The sequence below is a fragment of the Vombatus ursinus genome, unplaced genomic scaffold, assembly GCF_900497805.2.
Source record: "Vombatus ursinus unplaced genomic scaffold, bare-nosed wombat genome assembly UNPS02001235.1, whole genome shotgun sequence".
Lineage (NCBI taxonomy): Eukaryota > Metazoa > Chordata > Mammalia > Diprotodontia > Vombatidae > Vombatus > Vombatus ursinus.
The window spans coordinates 3,407-16,826 of NW_020941013.1; the positions used below are offsets into that span (position 1 = coordinate 3,407).

A 13,420-nucleotide genomic window follows, 5' to 3' on the forward strand; every position below is an offset into this window, starting at 1 on the left:
TATGTAATAAAGGGTCATGGAAAGATAGACTAAAAAAATTGGAAACTAAATAATCTAATCCTAAAAAATGATTGGGTCAAATAACAAATCATAGAAACAATCAATAATTTCATTCAAGAGAATGACAATAATGAGACAACATACCAAAACTTATGGGATGCAGCAAAAGCAGTTCTTAGGGGACATTTTATATCTCTTAATGCTTACATAAATAAAATAGAAAAAGAGGAGATCAATGAATATGGCAGAAACTAGGCATAGACCAAAATCTCACACCATATACCAAAATAAAGTCAAAATGGGTTCATGATTTAGATATAAAGGCTGATACTATAAGCAAACTGGGAGAGCAAGGAATAGTTTACCTGTCAGATCTATGGAGACCAGAAGAATTCATTACCAAACAAGAGATAGAGAACATTACAAAAAGCAAAATAGATAATTTTGATTACATTAAATTGAAAAGGTTTTGCACAAACAAAGCCAATGCAACTAAGATTAGAAGGAAGGTAGAAAATTGGGAAAGAATTTTTGCAACCAGCCCCTCTGATAAAGACCTCATTTCTAAAATATATAGAGAGTTAAGTCAAATTGATAAGAATACAAGCCATTCTCCAATTGATAAATGGCCAAAGGATATGAACAGACAGTTCTCAGATGAGGAAATTAAAGTCATCTATAGTCATATGAAAAAATGGTCTAAATCACTATTGTTCAGAGAAATTCAAATCTAAACAACTCTGAGGTACCACATCACACCTATTAGATTGGTCACCATGACAAAACAGGAAAATTATAAATGTTGGAGAAGATATGGGGAAATTGGAACACTAATGCATTGTTGGTGGAGTTGTGAAATGATCCAATCATTCTGGAGAGCAATTTGGAACTATGCCTAAAGGGCTACAAAAATGCACACACCCTTTGACCCAGCAATAGCACTGCTAGGGCTATATCCCAAAGAGATCACACAAATGGGAAAAGGATTCACATGTACAAAAATATTCATAGCAGCTCTTTTTGTGGTGGCAAAGAATTGGAAATTGAGAGGATGCCCATCAATTGGGGAATGGCTGAGCAAGTTGTGGTATATGAATGTGATGGAATACTATTGTGCTATAAGAAATGATGAACAGGCTGACTTCAGAAAAACCTGGAAAGACTTGTATGGTCTGATGCTGAGTAAAGTGAGCAGAATCAAGAGAACATTGTACACAATAACAGCCACATTGTGTGATGACTAATATTGATAAACTTAATCCTTCCTCACAATACAAGGATCTAAGACATTTCCAGAGGCCTTGTGATGGAAAATGCTATCCACATCCAAAGAAAGAACTATGGAAGTTGAATTGCTGTTTTTTCTCTTCTGTTGAGTTTTGTTTCCTCGTTCTCATGGTTCCTCCTATTGGTTTTAATTTTTACTTACAACATCACTAATGTGAAAATATGTTTAATATGAATGTAAATGTATAGCCTACATCAGATTGTACACCATCTTGGGAAGGGTGGTGGGAAAGAAGGGGGAGAAAAATTTTAAACTCAAAAGCATATGGAAATGATTATTGATAAATCAAAATAAATTAATAAAAAATAAAGAAATTAATTTTTTAAAAAAAGAATTCAACATTGATCCTGAGTTCTTTTTGTGGTAGTAAAGAATATGAAATTGAAGGGATGCCCATCAATTGGGAAATGGCTGAACAAATTTTGGCATATGATTGTGGTGGAATATTATTGTGCTATAAGAAATGATGAGCAGGTTGCTTTCAGAAAAACCTAGGAAGATTTATATTAACTAATGGAAAGTGAAGTGAACAGAACCAGGAGAACATTGTACACAGTAACAACAATATTGTAATGATGATCAATTGTGAAAGACTTAACTATTCTAATCAATACAATGATCCAAGACACTTCCAAAGGACTCACAATGTAAAATGCTATCTACTTCCAGAAAGAGAAATGATGAATTCTGCATGAATATTGAAGAATTATTTTTCACTTTATTTTTCTTGGTTTTTGTGCAGAAAGGCTAATATGGAAATATATTTTCCGTGACTTCGCCTGTATAATTGATATCATATTGCTTGTCTTCTCAATTGAGGGGGAGAAGTTAGAGGAAGGGAGAAAATTTGGAACTAATTTTTCAATTTTTTTCCTTAAAAGCATTTATTTTCAATTACACATCAACAAATACAGTAGTGAAGTGGCAGAACAGCAGCAGAATACAAACATGAACAAGAACAAGAAGAAATATATAACATAACATAGACAATCAATGGATTTGTCTTTGCTTGGTTTGCTTGATTATAAGGAAGGGCTACTACTTGGACAGTGTGGTGGTAGCTTTCCCCTACTGATAACTTTCCAGATGGCTATCTGAACATCCTTGTTCCTTAGGCTATAAACCATGGGACTCAGCAAGGGTGTGATAACAGTGTAAATCACTGTCACCAACTGGTGTTTGTCAGATGTGACCTTGGATGAGGGTTTCAGGTAGACAAAAGATGCACATCCATAGTGGACTATAACTACTGTGAGGTGGGAGGCACAGGTAGAGAAAGTCTTCCGCTTACCTGCGGTGGATGGAATCCTCAAGATAGTGCTGACAATGAAGCCATAAGAGATGCAGACAAAAATCAATGGGACCACCAGCACCAGTACACCACAAATGAATATGATCATCTCATTGACATGGGTGTCACCACAGGCAAGGTGAATAAGAGGTGAAATGTCACAGAAATAGTGGTTGATCTTGTTAGAGTTACAGAAGGGGAGAATGAAGACCAAGGTGGTGCCAACCATTGACATCAGCAATCCACTCACTCCACAGGTAGCTGCTAGGAGTTTGCAGGCCCTCCAGTTCATGAGGATTGAATAGTGAGAGGGTGGCAGATGGCAGCATAGCAGTCATAACCCATTACACCCAACAATAAGCTGTTGTTGATTGCAAAGGAAAGAAAGAAGAACAGTTGGATGGGACAGTTGGTAAAGGAGATGGTCCTGAGCATCGAGAGCAGATTGAGAAGCATCTTGGGCAAAATGACAAAGGTATAACAGGTCTCAGACACAGAGAGGACACCTAGAAAGAAATACATGGGGGTGTGGAGGTTGTGCTCAAGGAGGAGGATGACAATAACAATCATGATGTTTCCACACAGGATGATCATGTAGAGACAGAAGAAGACAGCAAAGAGCACAAATTGCAGTTCCTGGAGGTTGGAAAAGCCCAGCAAAAGGAATTCAGTGACCATGGTAAGGTTCTCTGGAGCAAGCCGTTTCCAGGGTAAGATCTGCAAAAAGACGTGAGAGGAGAAAAGGATGCTCAGTTCTGTGGACTGAGGGAATTGGGGGATATTTATATTTAATTGTCTAGAAAATTGTCACTATTTTGTGTTCATTCAATAAACAATTAACCAAGGGGAAAAAAAGAGAAGGAGGTGAAATGAAAGGGAATAGCAACTTCAACAGAAATTACTCTGGTCATTAAAAAGAATGTGATTAAGCAAGAGAGGAGTCAAAATATACAATAAGAGACTATAGTCAAATGACTATCGATTGAATGGCATGGATATTGTAACCTGGAAAAGAGAAGATGGTGAAAAAAATAGGTATCTTTAAGAATATGGACAGCTGTGATATAATAGAGAGATTAGACTGATTTTGCTTGACCCCAGAGGACAGAACAAGTGGCAATACACGGAGGCTGCAGAGAGGAAGATTTCAGTATTTATGTAAGGAAAAAGTTCTTAGTAGAGCTGAAAAAATAATAGCAATATAACTCTGTGTTCCTGAAACTTTTCACAGGCATTCAAAAGAGTTCAGCTGGCTTGAGGGTTCCAGTTGCCTAAAGGAAAAGACTTTTCAAAGATTTGGGGCACAACAAGCATTGAGGTTGAGAGTTAACATTGAGATACAAGAAGGTGATGGTGTGAACCTGAGAATAAATGGAGAAAAGTCAGATAGATGAGTGGTAAAGCTGTGGACTGAATCTGAGACCTTAGAGGCCAGTCCAATCAGTATTGCTTCTTTCCCCTGATTTCCCAAAGCAAAATGGTAACTGTGTCTCGGAGCCCAGTCACAGCCTTCTTTATCTTGTTTAACTGTTTGTTTACATTTCTTTATTATTTGAAAATATTTTTAATGAATTAAATAATCATTAGTAGTGGTTATTGGCTAAGCCTTTAAGTTTGTGGATTGAGATGGAGAGAAGAGAATCTTGGACATGGATCAAGAGATTTCTCTCTTATTCTGAGGAGAACAAGACAGAGCAGTTTTATAATTTTCATGTAAGATATGGTCAACTCTAGAATTTTGCTTGCAAAAGCTTGCCTCATCCCTTCTAATACCATCATCAAGGATGCTTTTTATTTGTTTTTCATTATTTTCCTAAATTGTGTATATGCGTATGTGAGAGAGACGTAGACAGTGACAGAGAGACAGAGAAATAGGAAGCAAACTTATATGTCGAAGTTTGTAGTCACTATTTTTGTAGTAGCAATAAAAATCAAAAATTTCCCCCTACACCTTTAGAATCTTCCCTTTCTTCCTTTAGATAAGAATCAATCTCTCAATGACATCAAAATTGTGTCACTTCTCCCAAAAACATCTTATCCGTACAATCGATCTACTCTAGTTGTTTTTTCCCATCTTTGATCTCTTCAGTGCCATTTCTAACTCCTCTATAAGAAATCTGGTACAATGATGTTAAAAACTGTATACACACATACATACATATATACATATATGTATATATCTCACATATGTGTGTATTTGCAGCAATTTTCCATCTGTCTTCTCTCTGTTATCTTTCTAGTTTCAACCTTAAATGTTCTCAGGATCACTTTGCTTAGTTGGACCACCTGCCAAGCATTTTTTAAAATTGGTTTTATACTTCATCCCTCAAATAATCCAAATAATGCTTAATTCCGATAGTCACTCCCCTGCCAAAGAACTTTCAGTGAATCTTATTGTCTATGAGATAAAATACAACCTCTTTCAGTCTCACCTTTAAGATCCTCCATCATCTGTCTCCCATTTACCCTTCCAGCTCACTTAATAGTGCGTCACAACTTACTCTGCATTCTGATTTTTACCAGGCTACTTTTCAATTTTATCCAATTTCCCCAGAATTCACTAAATTCACCTAAATGACTGTCCCTCATGCCAAAAATGTCCTCTCTCACCTGTCTTTTGAAATTCATCATTTCCATGAATGTTGACAGCTAAGGTGCCATTTCCTCTTCCAAGATTTACCTAGTTTAATTAGCTAAAAATATTCTTCCTCAGAATTTCCTAGAAACTTGGTCTATATTTTTCTTGAGACTTCTAATACTACACTTTATCTCAGACTGCCTGATGTTCCAGTAATTCCTCACTTGTAGAATATAAGCTTCTTGAGGCAAAGAACAGAGCTGTTTTTCTTCTTTGTATGCAGTGTCAAGTCATGTACCTTGCACATAGTGTTAGTGAATGCATTCTCATTCACGTCTCTAATTATCATGTATTTCCTGTGAATTACCCTTCTAGCTTTTCCTTATTAGTTTATTTGAAGAAAATGTATGTTAGATCAAGGGAAGCAGATGTCAGAAGCAAAACAGACTTTTGAGGAGGGACAGGATAAAAAAAGGGAGAGAAAAGGATAAACAGAAGAAAATAGGCTGGTGGAAGATACACAGCTAGTTACTACATCTATAAAATTGTTTTTGTTGTTGTTTAGTCATTCAATCATATGCAACTCCATGTGATGCCTAGACTTTTTCTATGGGATTTTCTTGTCAAAGACACTAGGATGCTTTGCCATTTCTTTCTCCAGTGTGCCCCCATTTTACAGATAAGGAAATGAGGCAAATAAAGGTTAAATGATTTGCTTAGACTAACAGAGCTAGTAAGTGTCTGAGGCAGAACTTGAATTAAGATCTTCCTGGCTTCAGGCCCAGTGCTCTATCCATTGCACTGCCTACCTGTCCCTCATCTATAAAATAGAAATAATAAAACTTATGCTGAAAATACAAGTTCTTTCAATTCAGTTAATAGTCACAGAATATCAGAGATGGAAAGTATTGTTAATCCTATCAAGGCCAACTTACTTCTGAATGATAAATTCATCTACAATATCACTAACAAAAGATCAGTGAGTCTTGGCTTGAAGACCTCCTATTAAAAGGAATATGCCATCTTCCCAGGCAGCACATTCCAATATTGGATAACTCTAATTGTCAGAAGAATTTTTTTCCCTTACTTTAAGCCCAAGTTGACTTTTCTGCTACTTCTGTCCACTGTTCCTGATTCTGTCCTCTGGGATCAGGCACAGCAAGTGTAATTCATCTTCCACATGATCATCCTTCAGACACTCAATGACAGTTATTATGTCATCTCCCAATTCAATTCTACAAACACGTATTAGATAATATAGGAAAAGTTTCCAAACTTTTCACTACCCTCTTCATGCACATGCTACAGCTTGACCCAGGGGATAAATTCTCTCATGAATATAGACATTAGGCACTTAACGTATCATCCCCTCTTAACCTATTGCTTTTTGACCTCCACTCTATGACTCATGCCAATTTCCTCTTCCCCCAATAGCCTCCTCTCCAATTTCCACTTATGAACATGTAACCCATTCTTCAAGATCTAATTTAAACGTCACCTCCTATAGGAAGCCTTCTCTTACCCCCTGAGTTGGAAGGGATTTCTTCCTCTTCTGAAATTTTTTCACATGTTATTTCTTTCATCATTTATGGAACTTAGCACATGATGCCTTCTATGGAAGATATGTACCTGTGGCCATGTCTCAACTATCCAAATAAGCAGTAAGTTCCTTAAGGGTAGGGATTGTCTCTCAGTTATTATTTCATCCTTGATACTTAGTACATACAGTGTGTGGACCAAAAGACCTCAATAACTTTGATGAATGAATGAATGAATGAGTGAATGAATGAATGAATGTTACATACTTTGATCCTATGTTAAAATCCTAACTCTGACATATTGGTTGAAAGTCTCCAACAAGGTATTTAATGTCTTGAGGCCTTATTTGCTGCATTAGTAAAATAACGAAGTCAGAAAAGATGATCTTTAAGGTTACTATCAGCTCTAAATTTTATGATCCCTTACCTTACTGTCTGGTCCCAAGGCTAATGACATTAATCCAGATGGAGTAGGAGGAAGGAAACCCAATGCCCTTTCTTCCTGTTCTATTACTTTGTAAATGTGCCATAAAGTGTTTTGCACAAATATCCTGTTCTTCCTTTTCAGTAAGAATACAAACTGCTTAAAAATAGAAAAAGAAAGTGATCCATGTGTATGTAAGTGTGTTTACATGTATACAGATACACATTTAAAAGTCCTTTATTTTCAAGACTATATATGTATAATATATTCCAAATACAAAATAGATATAGTTAATATGTGTGTACACATGCACACTTATACACACACATATATATGGATGGATGGATGGATGGATGGATGGATGGAAGGATGGATGGATAGATGGATATGTCTGTTGAGAATGCCATTTAAGAGCAAATACTGAATAAAAAGAATAAAAATCTATCATTTTATTTGATTCTCACAACAATGCTAACTAGTATATTATTATTCATTGTCTGATATGAGTTGGACTAGCAGGTGGCTGTAGTTAAGACTCCTTCCAGTTCTAAAATTCTATGAACCCTATTTTACAGATAATGAAATTAAGACCCAGAGATAGTAAGTGACTTATCCAAATTTGGAGAGCTAGCAATTCAGACCAGGAAGAAAACCTGGATTTTCTGACAGTGAGTCCACTGTTTTCTCTACTCCACCCCCAATGAGGGACCAGAGTGGCTTATTGAGACTGCACAGCTAATCTAAATTACATGGCCAGGGACAATGAAATTTGTACCATTACTGGATGAATGGCCAACTGACTGACCAAAGGATAGACAGTTGGGTGCAGCAAATACCTCTAGGATCTTTACCAGCCCACTGAACTCACCTCATCACTAGTTAGGTGTTTCACCCTGGAAATTGCAGCAGAGGTGTCCCCAGAATGACACAGGAAAGTGGTATCCAAGGAGAACAAGGTGTTCTACATGGGAAGAAAGTCATGTTATGGCCACCCTCGCCCCTTTGTTCAAACCCTCACTATTTTTCACCCCAAATACTACAATAGTCTTCTAATTAGTCTTCCTGCCTCACGTCTCTCCACCCACCATCACTATCTATCCTTTACTCAAAAGTCAAAGTGATATGTCTAACCATGTCACTCCCCTTACTTAACAAACACCACTGGCTCCCTACTCCCTCTGGGATCATGTATAAAGGCCTCTGTTAGGAATTTAAATCTGTTTATAACATGACCTTTTCTACCTCTCCAGCATCCCCATGTGTTATTTTCCATTATGTACTACACAATCCAGATGCACTAGCCTAGTTTCTGTTCTTCCCATATGACACTCCATTTCTTATCTCTGTGCCTTTGCACTGGCTGTCCCTTGTGGCTAGAATACTATCCCTCCTCACCTCTACCTCTGAATTCCTTCAAGACTCAGCACCACTTTCTTAAGGCAGCCTTTTCTATCCGCCATAGCTGCTAGTGCCTTCTCTCTGAGATTATAAGATTATGTTCTCTCACTCTCTCTCAATCTCTCTCTCTCTCTGTCTATATATATAGAGAAAAATATATAGAAAGTATATATCTACATATATATAGAGTGTGTGTATATATACAAAGAGAGAAAACATATATATATATATACTCTCTACATAGAAAGTATATATAGACAGAGTATGTATCTACATCTACATATATATATATAGAGAGAGATACATCTCACGATATATGGATGTGAGTGTATAAAATTTTGTATTTTCCTAGATAAATAAATTATCTCCTTCATTGGAATGTGAGAAGCCTAAGAGCAAAAAGTACTTTTTTCCTTTTTTTTTAAACTTTTGTATCCCCAGTCCTTAATAGAATGCCTGGCACATAATACATGCTTAATAAATGCTTTACTTGCTTGCTAGCTGACTCTGTCATTCTCTTTGGCTTTCCCTTTTTTATGTAGAAGGGGCTTTACATAACAATTTTCCAGGGGTCTGGCGTTACAAAGGCCAGGAATAGGTATCATTAGTGGGGTAATTCTTTTCAGACAAGAGTATAGGGTAAGCACAGAAAGGGAGAAACTAATTGAGAAATCTGGATGCAGAATCTTGAACCTGAAAAGGAAGGAAGTTGCAGGTATGTGAATGGATTGGCAGGAGATGGGAGGTGAGAGGAAAGTGCATTGTCAAATAGGATAATAAGGATATTTGCCTGAAAAGTGAAGGTGGGACTGAAGTAGGTCCCACACAAGTCACAGGATCTTTTGAAATAGAAAAGCTTCCAAGGAGGACATAAAGTCAGGGTTTGCTTGTTCTTTAGTTTTCCTATGCCTGTCTAGTTGATTACTGAATACAATGATTTCTAGGCAACCATTTCAGTGGAAGAATTGCCTCTTGCCCCTTCTTTATTCCCTAACTCAGCCCCATTATTTCCCAGCCTTTACTTCCAGTCTTCAGTCTGCTTTAAGACTTCTTTTTGCCCACCTCCACTCTTACCTAGTAATCCCCTTCCGCATCTTCTTACTCAAGGGTGGCAGAAATAGATCATAGCTCAGGATAGACCTGGGCCGTCCATTAAATGAGCAAATCAGTCTTGAGGCATTGATCTTGCTATCCCAAAGGCAGGAAGGTCCTGATGATTTAAAATCTGCTTGCCCTAAATGGTGTCCTCACCTCATATTCCATATAATAAACTCCTCCTGCCTCAAATATAAGTGCTGGGGTCCAATGACTTGGGATGTCCTCTCATTTAATTATTGTTTTGTCAGATCAAGGAACTCCCAACTGAAACTATCTCCAGTATTCTACCAGCCATGTTTTAAGGGTCCCTCCATAATTCCCAGTCCCTATGGCCTCATTGAAGGAGACCCAAGTCCTTCCAGATATTTCTCTATCTCATTGTTCCTCCCTCATGTCTTCATACAAGGTCACCTTGACCTCTTCTCCATGGATATTTCTCCAAACTGTCATCCCAATGAGCATTGTAAATGGTCTTTTCTTTTGTCTCTATAACTGATAATCCTAGAACCTTTATCAGAAATTGTGTCCTTAGTATACTGGATAATTTGACATAGGTCCTTCTACCTACAATTATCTAATAGAATTCAATAAGGACAACCAGAGCTGGGATAATGACCTCAAAGCTCTATTCTCAAGTTGAAGAAATTGAGACACAGATTGGGAAAATCAGCTGGTCTTTTCTTCAAGGTTCCCTGTGGGCTCATTAAGGAGCTGGCAGTTAGTGGGGACCATCAATAGAGCCAACAAATCTCTTCCCTCAGGTTTACTTACCTCTAAGACCTTAGTTTCTCTCCATCGAGTCTTTGTCACCCTCACCCAACTTCATTTCCTGTGTCTTCTCGTAAGGGGAATGAATAGGTTGTGAAGGATGAAGGTGAGAACTTGGATGAGGAGAGAGAGAAGGGACCCTACAGTTAAAACAATTAAAAAGCACATCTGGGGAATAGAGGATAGTGGGAAATACTCAGGTCAAGTTACAATTGGCCCCCAAAGGGTCAATAATTTTTTCTCATCTTAGAATAAAAGAGTTCTATGTTCAGGAAATCTTTCCTATTAAATTAGTTGGAGGGAAAACCTTACACAGGTCTTCCTATGAGGCTCAGGAACGTTCCATATGCCTCCCCCAAATTTCCCCAAAGGAATCCAGCCTCACCTCAGGTTAAAAGAGGACTAAGAGTGATTTTTAGGCAGAAGAACCATAACTCCATTTTGGAGATTCCTGAAAGGACAAGCAATCCCACAGACACAGAGAGGGATGAAAGTTTAAAGTAAATCTTGCCCTTCAAAGGTACTCTCTTCACATCCACAGTTACAGAGGACCTGGCCACAAGTGTGCCAGTGTGACAGGTGTTCCATTATATTCATCTGTACAATGAGGCAGATCCTTTCTGTAGTCTACTAAAGTACCCTGAAACACTGGAAAGAACAAGTCATTAAATCTAAAGACTCAATGTTAAGTCCAATTCATTCACTCACTTAGAGTTTTATGATACAGAGCTTTTTTGAACCTCAGTTGCTTCTTCTGTAGAATGAAGATAATTACATCACAGGATTATTGTGAAAAAAGATTTTTTTGTAAACTTAAAATGCTCTATGATGTCAGTTATTATTAGAGGAATCTCTTGCCAGCCTCTTCCCACTGTGAGTGTCTGGTCAGTAACTAGTAAGATCTCTTCTTTGAGGAAAAGCTTCAGCCACTCTGCACTTCAGTCCCAACTCTCCAGACTTCTTTTCCTTGTCAGTCCCCTTACCCCCAGAGCCCCTTTACATGTCCCCACACAACCAGTTCTGGAACCATGCACCATAATCAGTTCTGGAATTGTTCCTGGATGTAGTGTGTCAGTCTTCTCTAGGATTCTACTTACCATCCTTGCAGATTTCTAAATCAAAGTATTCTTCTGTGGTCACTACTACACTTTGAGGATTGTCTCCCCATGAGAATGTAAACTCCTTGAGGGTAGAGACGGACTTTGTCTTTTTATGTGTATGCCTGCTTAGCACATTGCTTAGCATATTGTAAGTCTTAAGTAAATTCCTTTTCAATCATGTTGACAGGAAGCTGCTTTTCAAGAACTCAGTGCACCTCTAATGGTACAATAAATTCAAGTTTTAGTTTAACTGGTCATCATCCATAACTCTGTTACCAATGATGATGATGATGATGATGATGATAACAATAATAAATAGCACTTCTATAATGCTTTCAGATTTACAAGGTACTTTACAAATATAGTCTCATTTGATCTTCACAGTAATCCTGGGAGGTAGATACTGTTATTGTTCATTTTATAGATGAGGAAATTGAGGTAGATAGAGCTTAAATGACTTGCCCATGGTCACACATCACATAATTTTAAGGGTCTAAAGCCAGATTTGAACCTAGGCCTATCCTAACTTTAAGTCCAATGCTTTTTACCCTGACACATCTAGTTACCTCTCAGTACCAATGTTCGTAGTTAGGTTCTCTTTACCATAGGGGGAATCTACTTCATTTTTAGGCCACTAGCAAAAACTTATATTATGTGTCAGCTTTAACATTCCAATCACTACATGGCAATGATTTGGACTTGGTTTCAGGGCTCAAGTTCCAACTCTACCACTAAATGAATATTAAGCTAAGCAGCATAACTTTTTGAGTTCTGGTTTCCTCATCTGTAAAATAAGGATAATAATCCTCTTAACCTTATGAACCATGAATAGACAAAGACACCAGTATTGTAGGACCTGTAGGAGAATGGTAGGGTGATAAAAGGTGGAAGGATTGGGGAAAATTGCAAATAAAGGGCTAGTTCTCAGTCCAATGTGGAGACAGCATCCCACTGAAGAACAACTTGGCTAGGAAGGAGGAGTTATTTATCAGCAATGGAAAAGAGGAGTTTACACTTGTTCTAATTTGGGAGTACTGATGCATAGGAGAACCATGTCCTTTGTGAGAGTAGTGTGCTTTTATAGACAACATGCTAATTTGAGGAAAGGGAAATAAAATACTGGGACGATAACTGGCACTAATTAAGGTGGAAGGACATGGATATGGAAAGTTTGTCATGATAGACAGGAAGGAGATTGGGTTGAATGGGGGATAGCATCAAACTACAAAATTTTGGGCCTAGAATAGTTTCTATCATACGGTAATGCTTCTATATTCATTATCTCCCTCTTAAATTGATGATTCTAAGAGTTAGGAATAACAGAAATCAAAGGGAAGGTGTGATAAGATCTACAAAGACAGCAATATAGATATTTGCTAGAAAAAGAACAAATAAGGTACAGACATAGAATAAATAAGCAAAAAATTAAAAGAATTCAATTAATCAAAGAACAAAAATACCGAATGGATAGAAAAGATCAATGAAGATAACAAGGTAACAGAATCCTTTCTTAGAAAAAGGGATGGGAAAAAAAAGAATAATAAACAGAAGTTGGAAAGGAGAAAAGGAGGAGGAATTTTGACTAAAAAAAGAAGGGGGGAAGAAGAAAGATTATATAACTAAAGAATGGAAAATAAATCAATAAATTCTGTAAATCTCCAAAATTAGGAAATTGACAAGAAATTGGTGTGGGGAAGAGAGCATAATGATGGTAAAGTTGAATAAAGTTGAATCCAGGAAATGCAGCTGGTGGAAAGTGAAGAGATGTTTGAACTTCTGAGACCTTTATAAATGCGAGGTTTGAGAGGAGATTTTTGTTCAATCATCAATCAATTTTGTTCAATCAGGGGCAGAGGCAACTGAGGGTAGTGATAAGGTGTGAGTACTAAAACTGATGCTATCTCTGTGGTGATGAGTTTCCTAGTGATGAGCTTTTC

General features: G+C 37.4%; 1 protein-coding gene across 1 annotated transcript; it reads right to left on the reverse strand.

Annotated features, from left to right (window-relative positions):
- Positions 1-2,360: 2,360 nt before the first annotated feature.
- On the reverse strand, positions 2,361-11,483 carry LOC114042992 (olfactory receptor 10R2-like; the record flags this gene model as incomplete). Its single annotated transcript, XM_027861805.1, is given in 3 exon segments — positions 2,361-2,888; positions 2,891-3,296; positions 11,367-11,483. Coding segments are annotated over 3 exon segments (1,051 nt in total), but the record flags the coding sequence as incomplete, so codon positions are not given.
- Positions 11,484-13,420: the final 1,937 nt, after the last annotated feature.